Source organism: Myotis daubentonii, chromosome 1 (assembly GCF_963259705.1).
Source record: "Myotis daubentonii chromosome 1, mMyoDau2.1, whole genome shotgun sequence".
Classification (NCBI taxonomy): Eukaryota; Metazoa; Chordata; class Mammalia; order Chiroptera; family Vespertilionidae; genus Myotis; species Myotis daubentonii.
Genome location: NC_081840.1, coordinates 178,748,616 through 178,761,201, shown reverse-complemented (window position 1 = coordinate 178,761,201; position 12,586 = coordinate 178,748,616). Strand labels below are relative to the sequence as shown.

General features: G+C 37.7%; 1 protein-coding gene across 7 annotated transcripts in view; it reads right to left on the bottom strand.

Moving 5' to 3' along the window:
* Window positions 1–2,451: 2,451 nt before the first annotated feature.
* HELQ (helicase, POLQ like) overlaps window positions 2,452–12,586 on the bottom strand; it is a 45,700-nt gene continuing 35,565 nt past the window's right edge. For 5 of the 7 annotated variants that reach the window (XM_059666421.1, XM_059666444.1, XM_059666453.1 and 2 more), the window contains 4 exons: window positions 10,640–10,813; window positions 7,970–8,083; window positions 6,293–6,427; window positions 2,452–3,591 (listed from right to left, as the gene is read on the bottom strand). In XM_059666421.1, the coding sequence (XP_059522404.1) occupies window positions 3,499–3,591; window positions 6,293–6,427; window positions 7,970–8,083; window positions 10,640–10,813 (516 nt within the window). In that variant the 3' untranslated portion in view covers window positions 2,452–3,498. Of the gene's footprint in view, window positions 3,592–6,292; window positions 6,428–7,659; window positions 7,845–7,969; window positions 8,084–10,639; window positions 10,814–12,586 lie in introns of those variants that run through there. The other 2 variants (XR_009448806.1, XM_059666430.1) reach the window with 2 other exon arrangements.

Here is a 12,586-nt window from a genome sequence, read left to right as displayed (position 1 = left end):
GTTCTCTTGCCCTTTCCAGTTCCTAGAGGAAGCCTGCATTCCTTGGCTTGAGCCCCCTTTCATCTTCGAAGTCAGCCATGGCTGGTTGAGTCTCACAGTGGAAATGAGGGATAACTCAAGGAATGGAGTTGAAACAAATGGCTACCTCATGTTTTAGAAATATATTTAGCTGAACGTCTACCTATCTCCTTAAACCAAATTAAATGTTAGATAAATGAAAAGATTGAATGTGGAACTTTTGACGGTGTCAGCTGACTGCACTGAAGCATCAGTATCTTCAGTTCCTTCATATCGGTCCTATTGCTGCTATGGTTTGGAATGTGGCCATGAAACAGTCCTTTTTGTTTAAACCAGGTGTCCTTGGGTTTGTATCACTTCAAACTGAAAAGCCATGATTATTATATAGTAAATTCTCAAATGTATTTAAGTATATTTTTTATTCTCCCCTCTGTTCCCACTGACCTACTGTTTCTTCTTCTCTAGAGCTGAACTGTTTTAATTGCTTTACATTTTAAATCTTTTAGGGCTAATTCCCCATCCATTATACATGGCAGCCTTTTAGTTAAATTGACCTACAGAAACACTGATCAGGGGCCATGGAGATTGTCCTGGACTACAGATACAGGCATTCTAGTTTCTGTAAAGGTACCTCCTCACCAACCTTGCCATCTCTAATCTTAAATTAATAAATTGAATTGGGATTATTAGTAAGTCTCTTATAAATTGGTTAGCAAGAATCAGGGCTCACAGCCTTACTTACTTGGGCAACCTGGTAATTTGGAGTTTCTAGATTTAAAACAGAAGTATGAATGATGCTAAGGTCTTTTTAGCTGGAACAAATGGATTCTGTGCAGTGAAGCCCATAAGACATTAGGATACCATATTTTGATTCATATGAAGGAGCAGGGTATAAATGAGATGTAATATTGGGGGTAAAATCCAGGGCAGGTGAAAAGAACACTTAGAAGGGATGAAGTAGGCAAATTCTACTAAGACAATCTATACAAATAAAAGGGTAATATGCTAATTAGACCGGGCATCTTCCGGACAACCTTTCGGATGTCCTTCTGGACAAAGCCACAGTGGCGGGGCCAAGGCAGAGGCAGTTAGGGGCGATCAGGCCATCAGGGGAGCAGTTAGGGGCATCAGGCAGGCAGACAGAGTGGTTAGGGGCAGTCAGGCAGGTGAGCGGTTAGGAGCCAGCGGTCCCAGATTGCAAGAGGGATGTCCGACTGCCAGTTTTGGACATCCCCCGAGGGGTCCCGGATTGGAGAGGGTGCAGGCCAGGCTGAGGGACCCTCCCCCATGCATGAATTTTGTGCTCTGGGCCTCTAGTATTGTATAATGGTTAAATGCACAGACTTTAGGTTGGGACTGCCTGGGTCTGAATCCCTGCCCTATAACTAACTAGTACATGTCCCCGAGGCAGTTACTTTACTCTATGTCTCAGTTTACTTTAAATGGGGATAATAATAGTATCTGTCTTATAGTGTTGTTTAAGGATTAAATTAGTTACATAAAGCACTATAACAGTGCCAGGCACACAGAAATTACTAGGTAAATAACTGCTACATTATAATGGTCTAAAATGTTAAGCAAAAAGAACTTAGGCTGGGAATCTATTTGCAAAGTTTCCAGTGGATCTCTCAGACAGGTAAGAGTTTAACTAAGCCAGTTCAGTATAAATACATGTTGCTAGTTATTACCCTTTTTTCTCCCTGTAGATAACCAGCCATCTACATTTGAGCTATAAATCTGAAAAGGGAAAAGGGAGAGGCAATACTGAAGGTGTGTTTGAAGAGAATCTTTAAATTGCTCACTTGGGTGGTACTAATTTTTCACAGAAGTTCCTACTTTCTCCAGTGAATTTCGGTAGGTGCTGTGTGCCATACAAAGATAATAAAAAAAGTCTCAGCTTTCTAGCATATTTGAAACTAATGGCATTAAAACAAGACATGGGTGAGTTTTTGCTGAGGGTCACACTGAGCTGTGAGCTGCCTCAGGGTGTTTTTTAGGAGTCAGCAACATGGCAGAAGACATCAAGACAAAGATCAAGAATTCTAAGAGATCAACCAAAGGACTTGTATGCATGCATATAAGCATAACCAATGGACACAGACACTGGGGGGTAGGGGAGGCCAGGGGATTGTCAAGGGCGGGGGGGGGGGGGGAAGGGACACATATGTAATACCCTTTGTAATACTGTAAGCAATAAAAAAAAAAAAAGAAAAAAAGAATTCTGACTGCTCTTTGTGACAGCTGCTTCCCTAACCAGAAGCAGGCCGGGAACTATCGGCAGAACGACTTGGACTTCCGCCTCTGTGAGAAGGCAATGACCGTTAAAGGGGGTGAGGTCTCCGTTTGCGAATGGTCCACATCCTGGGTGGAAGCTCCGTTTGTTTACATTTCTGTATCCTTGTGTTTGTTGCCAATCTGAGTAAGTCACAAGGCTCTGTGTTGTCTATTTTATTTTATAACTTTCTTCCCAACTATTAAAATCAAAGAAACTCTTAGAAAAACAAACAAAAAAATGAGCAGAAGGCACATTTCCTGGGAAGATCTGAACTGGCCCCCACCCTGATGCTCCTCTGTCCTCACCCTTCTCCCAGGATAGTGAAGGGGAACCTGGGTACATCCCACCCTGGGATCCTGAATCATAGGTTAACTAATAATAAATACTTGTTGAAAAAGTGTTAAAAAAAATACATGGGCATTAATGAGAGATTCACAATACTTATAGGAAGGGAAGAGCCCATGTATGGGGTGGGGATGAGAATAAACTTGAACAATTTTATAGAGAAGACAGTATTTGAGCATTTTTAGTTTATACTTGAAGTATACAGTGCATTTTAAAGATAATTTTCTGCCCTAGCCGGCTTGGCTCAGTGGATAAAGCGTCAGCCTGAGGACTGAAGGGTCCCAGGTTCGATTCTGGCCAAGGGCACATGCCTGGGTTGCGGGCTCGATCCCCAATAGGGGGTGTGCAGGAGGCAGCCGATCAATGATTCTCTCTCATCATTGATATTTCTCTCTCTCTCCTTCTCCCTTCCTCTCTGAAATCAATAAAGAAATATATACATATTTTTAAAAAAGATAATTTTCTATGCATTGGAAATGGAATAAAACAGGAAATGAAGGGTTTGGAAATCGCAGAGAAAATTCTGGTATTTCAAATAGTCCAGTTTGATGAAAGAAATGGATAAGAGAATGATGAAAGATTTGGCTACAAAGGTAGGCTGCAGCAATATTGAGGAAGTTGATTTCATTTCTGAGCACAGAAATAATATGTAAGTATTGAATAAGATGGGTTATTACTAGAAAGGTTATTGTAATTATGGGTGAGAGATATATCCAAACATCATCCATAGTTCTGAATGTATACTTAAAATGTATCTTTTCATGTATAAATAATAAGGAATCTTTAATAAAACATATATACAAGAAATAATTCAAAAAAAGAGAAGTCATTCATATCTGACAATGCTCATCAGACACACTTCATGCCTTTTCAACAGGAGGGAAATCAGCAGGTAATCTCAATAGCTCTTCTACTTCTCCTTGCAAAGCCTCTGCTTTTTCATGCAACAGCATCTACAATAAAAACATCCGGACATGAGACCAAAATATTCAATGCTAGAGAAATGCTACCATTTTTACCACCTGAATCCTTACACATCAGCAATCTAGACATTAAAACTAATATGAGATGGAAAAATGGCCACTTAAGAAAAAGTGATTATAGTAAGTGAAGCTGAAGCATTTAGTTAAAGCCATTTTAGCTGACTGCTCCATTTGGTATACCAAAAATAAAGGAGCTCTAAAACATGATTTGTTTTATTGGAGACTCAGCCACTTAAAAATTAACTTTTAATCTATAAAATCTAAGACAATTTTACAAAAATTTAATTTGCTCTTGAAAATGTTATCCTTCATATATGCATTTTATTACTCCTCAAAATTTAGTATGCTATCTTTTAAAAACCTATAACTTTTTAAAAGAAAAATTTTATTCAAGTTCCTAAAATTAATAGTTAACCCCTTGAGTGCCGGGGAGCGCAATCGCGCTCCTCCTGTCTTTCGCCAGAAGTGCTGGGAGCGCTATCAAAGCTTCGAAATGGCGTCCAGTTCTAAGTCTGCTTTTATTAGTGATGATGATATTGTTAAATATGTCAGTGTAGTAAAGGTTTCCTTAAGTTTTTGAATATGTAACTTCATTTACTTGCGATTCATAATTTTTTTCCTAAACTGCTGTAAAATCAGCAAAAATGCCTTGGCAATTTTAGCATAGTTCCTAGGATATTGGTTGGCACTCAAAGGGTTAATTTTGAAAGCAACATAATGAGAAAAGAAAGTATTTCTAAACATGGAGCATAGTAGACATAAATGAATATTTAACAAGTAATGACTCTCTTTCTTTTAGAAACCAGAAGTAAAATGTTGGTATTTGTTTTAGCTGGCTTTTGTGTTTATTGCAGTGAAGTATTTGTACTACTTCTGTTACAAAGTATTATAATAAAAAGTTTAGCAAAATCACAGAGGGGAAAAAAAGTCATATGATGCAAAGTGAAAGTGAAAAACCCACTCCCTACCAATTTGACATACCCATAGCATTACATAGCATTATATATATAAAAAAAAGACTAAAACGTAATTAGGTAAGCTTTCCAGCAGCTGAGGTAAGGGTGACCATGTGAAATGAATCTCCCAACACATCCTCTAAAAACTATACAGATCAACAAGTAAACCACACAAAACTCTTGTGTCAGCATTACTAGAATACAGAGAACACCGTCAGCTTCAAATTACCCATGGTTAAAAAAATCCACCAGTTATCAAAAAAATGGCATAATCTCCATATAATCCTAACTAGTTTCCTCATTTCCATCCTTGCTCTCCTATTTGCAACCTCTGACCTACTCCTCTGCTCAAAATCCTGCAAGGAATATCTATTTTTCTCTTTCAAACTGTCTGGAAAGTGAAAGAAGTGGCGGGAACCAGAGCATGTATCTTAGTCCATAAGGTGGAAGCCATGTATTGAGAATGAGACAGAAGTAGGATCCCTGGACACAACACTTATTCCCATAAGAGCTATAAATTGCTTGTGCTTGAATTTGTCTAATAAACTTTTAAAGTTTAAAGTAACTTCTTCTGGCCATTGTGACTACAGCTCCATTTGTATCCCCAATGATATACAGTCTAACGCCACAGTCCTGGCTCTACTACTTACCTAGCTATACTTCCTTGGGTAAATAACTTAATTTCTTTAAATCTCATTTATTTATTCAAATACATATTAAACGCCTACTCTAGGTTGAGTACTGTGCTAGCTGCCATTGCAATGGAAATGACTATAACTCCATCCCTGCCAATCCCAAGAACTTCTAATCTAATGGAACAAGGTCAGTTTTAGTGTCGTCAAATTGAAGGTAACACCATCTCTGTACACCTCACAGGACTATTGTAAAGATCAAAGAAGGTAATATAAACAATGTGAGCACCATTAAAAAAAGTAAGATGGAAATGAACTTTTAGCTCATTCTGATCTGTATATGACCATATTGTAACAATGACGTTTTCTAAAAAAGCCAAGCAATTTCAGGCTACAAGAATGGAACTACAGTTAAAATCAGGAGGGGAAAACCCCAAATTGCTGTGGAATGGCTTTACCCACATTGAACTGGAGGGTAATGATACATATGATTGCATCAGGCAAAGGGCAACTAGGACAATAGATTATTTAATGCAAATGAAAGAAACAGAAAAGAGAAACCCTTGTTAGCAGTGAGAGCTGTTTTTCAATATGTGAAACACTAACATATGAATAAAGGAATAGAATAGTTCCAGATGGTAGTATTACAATGCAATGGTCAACATTTTAAGAAGACAAAATTGAGCCTCATTATAATGGGATACTTTTTGTTATACTAAGAGTGACCAAAAATAGAACTACGTGAATTTTGAGGTTGTAAGCGCTTGTCAATGAAGGTATTCAAAGGTGGGAAGACCAGATGTTGAGAGTGCTGAGGAAAGGACTTCTGCGAAAAGGTTGTAAGGAGGCCAAATTCAATGAGTTCTAGGCTTCCTTATACTTCAGTGAACTCTTGAAACTGTTTTTAGAAGGTCATTTTTCTCTTTATAGCAAGTCTTGTATCATAACAAATGCACTATTTTTACCCACATATTATGAATTTATACTTTTGTGTCTATTGTTAAATGTGTTTTTTTTTCATGTCTCAGATATAAGGAGATAACACCACAAAACATTATAAAGGTTAAAAAATGGTTTGCTTACCTTTGCTGATGAAACAATTTGCTTGGCCTGGCGTCTTGATAAATGATCAATTGTCTTTATTAGCACTTCAGGATTTGCATTAGCTAAGTGTGCTAGACTTTTATAACCTGCATTGTATAACTGTTTTGCCCGACCCTGAAAAATATTACAAAAATCAGTAGGCTCAGAATTTGGGATTTAGAAAAAATAATTAAATGTCTTGTTGAAAAAAAAATTTCACATGATATATATATATATATATCTGATCTAATAAAAGGGTAATATGCAAATTGACCATCACTCCAACACACAAGATGGCTGCCCCCATGTGGACACAAGATGGCTGGCAGGGGAGGGCAGTTGTGGGCAATCAGGCCAGCAGGGGAGGGCAGTTGGGAGGGCCCAGGGCTGCAGTGGATGGCAGTTGGGGGGTGGGGGGACCAGGCCCTCAGGCAAGGGCAGTTTGGAGGGACCCATGCCTGCAGGGGAAGGCAGTTGGGAGTGACCAGGCCTGCAGGGGAGGGCAGTTGGGAGTGACCAGGTCAGCAGGGGAGGACAGTTAGGGGTGACCAGGCTGACAGGGGAGGGCAGTTAGGGGCAATCAAGCTGGCAGGGGAGCAGTTAGGCATTGATCAGGCTAGCAGGGGAGTGATTAGGGGGTGATCAGGCTGGTAGGCAGAAGTGGTTAAGGGCAATCAGGCAGGCAGGCAGGCGAGCAGTTGGGAGCCAGCAGACCGGGATTGGGCCTAAACAGGCAGTCAGACATCCCTCGAGGGGTCCCAGATTGGGGAGGGTGCAGGCTTGGCTGAGGGACGCACACCCCCATGCACGAATTTTGGGCACCAGGCCTCTAATATGTATGTGTGTGTGTGTGTGCATGTGTGTGTGTATTAAATATACTAACATAAATAAAGTAAGAATGAAGAGATAACATATCAGAATCCAGAGGAATTTTGTACTGAATTTTGTATTGTATTCAAAGATGTATTTGAATGGTTCCAATGTGATTGCAAGATAGCCTTCTGTGCAGTGTAAGTCATCTGATATGTGTTGCAATGAGCAATGAGAAATACATTATGGTACTTAGGCTAGGGGCATTATTTCAGACACCAATCAAAATATTCTAGTCTAATATACTTAAAATGTTCTTGCCACCAACTCGGAGAACTACAGGGGAGTGGTGTGGTGTGGTGTGGGATGGGGTGTGGAGTGGTGTGGTGTGTGTGTGTGTGTGTGTTCCCAATTCTCTAATTCGAGAACTGAATAACAGAGAATAAACTTAAATTAAGGGTTGGTCAAAACAGAAAGCTGAAAAACCAGCTGAGAATACTTTCTTCTCACTCTCTTCAAAACTGTGAATAAGCCTTGTAGCACCGAGTCACCACTACCTTAAATAAGCACGGAGTCTAAACCGACAGAAGGTAATTCTCCACTGGAGTGGAGGAAGGAAGATGCTAAGGATGAGCACACGTATACTTGGAGAGTGTCATCTTATCCCTTATGTTATTTTTTTTTTCCTCACAGTTGTGCTTCTGAATTAATGGGATTTCTAGGAAGCCACAGCAGCAATTTACTTTGAAAAAAGAAAACAGAAAAAAAAAAAAAGACTGCCATAAGGATGTTGTTGTCACTTACCCTGTGACAAGACTTTGCAGTTAGTTGAAATCATCTCAACTGGGAAACTGGGAAGCTACTAACCTCTAAAACTCCAGTCACTTCCATGAGAGGGATTAGTTCTGCCTTTACACAGTAGGTCAGTTTCTTGGTAAGTTCTACCAAAAGGGCTTTATAAACCCAAAACTCCTCAAGTTCCTGCAGAACACAAAGAAATATACAGAATTTAAATCTAGTCAGTCATTTCAAAATTTAGTTTGCATGGGAGGGGGCTCAGAGAGGATGTTCCCTATGGAAGCTGTGGAACTTGGGTTAAGCCAGAAGTGAACAATAATTCCAAGCAAAATTATTATGAGGATGAATGGCAGAGACTGACAAATTTGACGAAGTGGTTTTGGGATGAGGAAACAATTGAAAAATTAGTCAACAAAAAGAATTCTATTCATTTTTATCAAAATACCAGAAAGTGAATGTATAGTTTTTCTTTCCCAGATGACTGAAAACAACTCCTATTTGTGGGAATTTATCCTAAAGACAAAATATTAACTGTGGAAGGATTCAAATGCAAGACAATGCTCAGTGCAACAATATTTAAAACAATAAAAATATTGGAAACCATAAGTCAAAAACTGTTAAAACAGGATGGGTAAAAGGGTATTCATTATATTATTTTGTCTTCTTGCACTAGTATATATGCTTGAGATGTTCTACAATAGTTTCTTTTTTTTAAGTCTCTAACCTTTTGTGAGAATGTGTGATGCACGGAACAGCTTTAGTTAGCCACTTTGTGACCACTAGGAAAGTAGTCAATGCACTAAAGATGGAAGAGTAAAAAGAAGAGAAGATAACCTTGAATAAAACTACTCAATCAATCACCCTGGAATTGCCTTAGCTCTAGCTTTCATGTTACTGAAGACAGTCTTTTTCCTATTGTTTAATCTTTTATGGGGTTTTCTGTTACTTGTAATTAAAAGCCATCATGCCCAGCTAGCATGGCTCAGTGGTTGAGCATCGACCTATGAACCAGGAGGACACAGCTCAATTCCCAGTCAGGGCACATGCCCGGGTTGCTTGCTCAAACCACAGTTGGGGTGTTCAGGAGGCAGGCAATCAATGATTCTCATCATTGATGTTTCTATTTCTCTCTCCCTCCCTTCCTCTCTGCAATCAATAAAAATATTTTTTAAAAAATAAAAGCCATCTTAATTAAAACAATTAGTGTCCTATTTTATACGACTTACATAACTAGTTAAAGAGGAAAAAACATTTTAAAATATTAAAAATACATTCATGAAAGCACAAGTTGTCAGGTAGACTTTTTTCTAGGCTCAACCATGAAATTATAGTAGCTATTTTTCAAGTTCAACATAGTCTTTTACTTGAACAAATCAACGAGGCTGAAGCCTGTATAGTCCCAATTAAAACAAAGGGATTGAATATTAGGAAAAGCATCCTTAAACACAAAGAACAACAAATACAGAAAACTTAAATAACAACTAGCTTCTTATTACTCATAATTTTTGTCTACTGCTTAGCTAGCATGTGATTAGGGAATGTAAGCTAGTATTAAAAAGATCAGTATACGTTGAAGATATTTAGAAAGATAAATTTACTAAAATAGTTATCATTTAATCCAAAGTCAAGTATTTTAGATTATTTACTCCTTAGTACATATGACAGAATTAACTGCCATACACACATACAGAATATGGAGATTTAAGACAGGGAAAATGAAGTTGATTTTAAGTTTAAAAATAGAACTTATGGGGGGAAATTTTTTAAAAAATATATTTTATTTTAAAAGAGAAAGGGAGAGAGATAGAGAGTTAGAAACATTGATGAGAGAGAAACATCGATCAGCTGCCTCCTGCACATCCCCCACTGGGGTTGTGCCCGCAACCCAGGTACATGCCCTTGACCGGAATTGAACCTGGGACCTTTCAGTACGCAGGCTGACGCTCTATCCACTGAGCCAAACCGGTTTCGGTGAGGGGGGAAAATTTTTAAAAAATTGAGTACAGAAACAAATATGAAAAGGATATTCTGCTATTCAATAATAAAAAATTTAAATGCAGCAAAAATGACATATTATAAATTTGTCAGAAAAATTGTCTGAGTAGAAAAGTCTGGCAAGCTTTGTTGTGTTATTTAAGGAAATCCTGAAAACTTCTTTTAGTAAAATCTTAAACAAACAAATCCATCCTAAATGCACACGGCCAAAATAAAATTTTCTCCTTGAACTACTTTATAAAATGGGCATTTGTTGTAGAAACCTAAAGTAGCTGGCTGACACTGGAAGCGAGAATGGTAGATTACTGAGGCAATCTAAGGAACATGGTACTAAGTAGTTAACAGTAGCTGTCAGATATTGACAACATGCTAATCAAACATTTCACATGAGTATCACTCATGAGAAGGACACTCAGACAGGATCAACATGAGTGGAGAGAGCCATTTTAAGAGTTGATTCCAAACACTTGAAACTATTAATGCTGGTTCTAAAAGTAAGGATAACTATTCTACTTGTTCATTACATACTTCAGTTGATTTTGTTATTTTTTGTATCTTTACCGTAAGTATGTATATAGTATTTCTGTAATAAGCGAATAAAAACAAAAATATATTTTAAGTAAATTCTGACTGCTTTGTAACAGAATAAGTCAACAATAAGAAAATACTAACTGGTTTATGAGTTTGGTCACAGTTAAAATAAGAAGATGCACAAAGCATCTATCATCTATTTAATGGAATTACCTCACAGAAATGTAACACACAACATGAGAAGGTGGCAGCTGCAGTGAGAAGACTCTGTATATATCCTCGAGGCATATTGAATTTTTCAGACACACTCCAAATGCTGGTCTCTTTGAGCAAGGCATAAAGGACAAAAGACAGGTATAGTCTATTCACTATGTCCTTGTCCACCGTCTAGAAAGACACAATCAAATAAATTAATATACTGAACCTGCTAAAAATGTACATTATATTCAAACTGGACAAAAGGTAAATTGAATGAAATTGTGCTACAGGAGAGCAAGGGTAAGGATAGAATCATTCATAGAAATAAAACTAAGTTCTAACATATGTAACTTAGATGAATTCAAATTATCATTTTTCCAAGTATAAAAAAATATGCCAAATTGTTTCCAATTTAGTTAAGCTTCTTTCTATAGGGAGTGTTGAAGGTTGAGTTGTGTCCTACCAAGAAAAGATATGCTCAGATCTTAACCCTCGGACCTGTGAAGGTGACTTTGCTTGGGAACAGGATCTTTTCAGATGTAATTAGTTAAGGATCTTGAGAGGAAATCATCCTGGATGTACAGTGGGCCCTTTAGTTAAAGCAAATTATAGTAGTTTTTTTTTTAAGTTCAACATAGAAAACTACTGTCCTTATAGAAGAGAGGACACAGAGTGACACAGACAAGCAGGCCATGTGAAAATGGAGGCAACCATTGGAGGAATGAGTCTACAAGCCAAGGAAAAACCAAGGATTGCCAGCAATCACTGAAAGCTAGGAGACAGGCAAGATGGTTTCTTCCTCAGAGCCTCCAGAAGGAATCAACCCTGCCAGCATCTTAATTACAAACGTCTGGTCCCCTGAACTATGAGAGAATAAACGTCTGTTGTTTTAAGACATCCAGTTTGACTTTGGGTGGTGAGCACACAATACAATATACAGATGATGTATAATAGAATTGTACACGTGAAGTCTATATAATTTTATTAACCAATGTCGCCCCAATAAATTCAATTAAAAAAGACACCTGCTGTGTGCTGATTTGTGGCAGCAGCCCTAGGAAAATATAGAAAGAGAAGGAACTGGGGAGACCTTTCCATTTCCTGTGGTATGTATAGGTTGTATATATGTGTGAATGGGATTACAAATTAGATAAATGCATTTATTTAGATAAATGTTAATAAGCTTATCTACATTGTAAACTAAGAGTAAATATTAGCTTCTATGGTTTCCACATGGACATGATAAGTAAGTAATGTTTCTAAAGCTAAAACACTGGAAGATAAAAATGCTCTCTGAAGTTGACAATTTCTATTCTGTGTACCTGCTTTTGCCTGTGGCGTCTAGTGACTATTTTTTGTGTGTAGTAAAATCAGAGGGGGGAAAAAGGTTGAACTTGAAAGAGAAAAAAAAAGGTATAAAATCTAAAATTATATCCTCTACTATAGTAATAGAATGTTTGAGATGAAAACTTAGACTGACATATTAAAGAATATATGAATTAAGATTCTGCATGTTGATACAGGATCAATCACTTAAAAAGCATTAAGCTAAAAAACATGATAGTTGAATAAAAGTAGGAAAAGATCACTTTTTAATTTTCCAAATTTGGTGCACCTTCATTATTAAAATAGAGTCAATGTAGATTTTGTTCAAAAGGCATGTTTTAAGTCAAGAGAAATGATAAAATTATATTACAAGGTAAGATAAAATGCTTAGCTCCAATTCTAAGCTATTTTACAAGAAATGTTTAAAGAAAAGGAGGGTGACTTTTTCAATGTGGAGAAATCAATTTAGATTTTAAGTAAAATCATGTTCTCTAGAATTATAAATAACTAGAGGCCCGGTGCACAAATATTTATGCACTCGGGGGGGGGGGGGTCCCTCAGCCCAGCCTGTGCCCTCTCGCAGTCTGGGACCCCTCGGGAGATAACGCCCTGCTGACTTAGGCCTGCTCCTGGGTG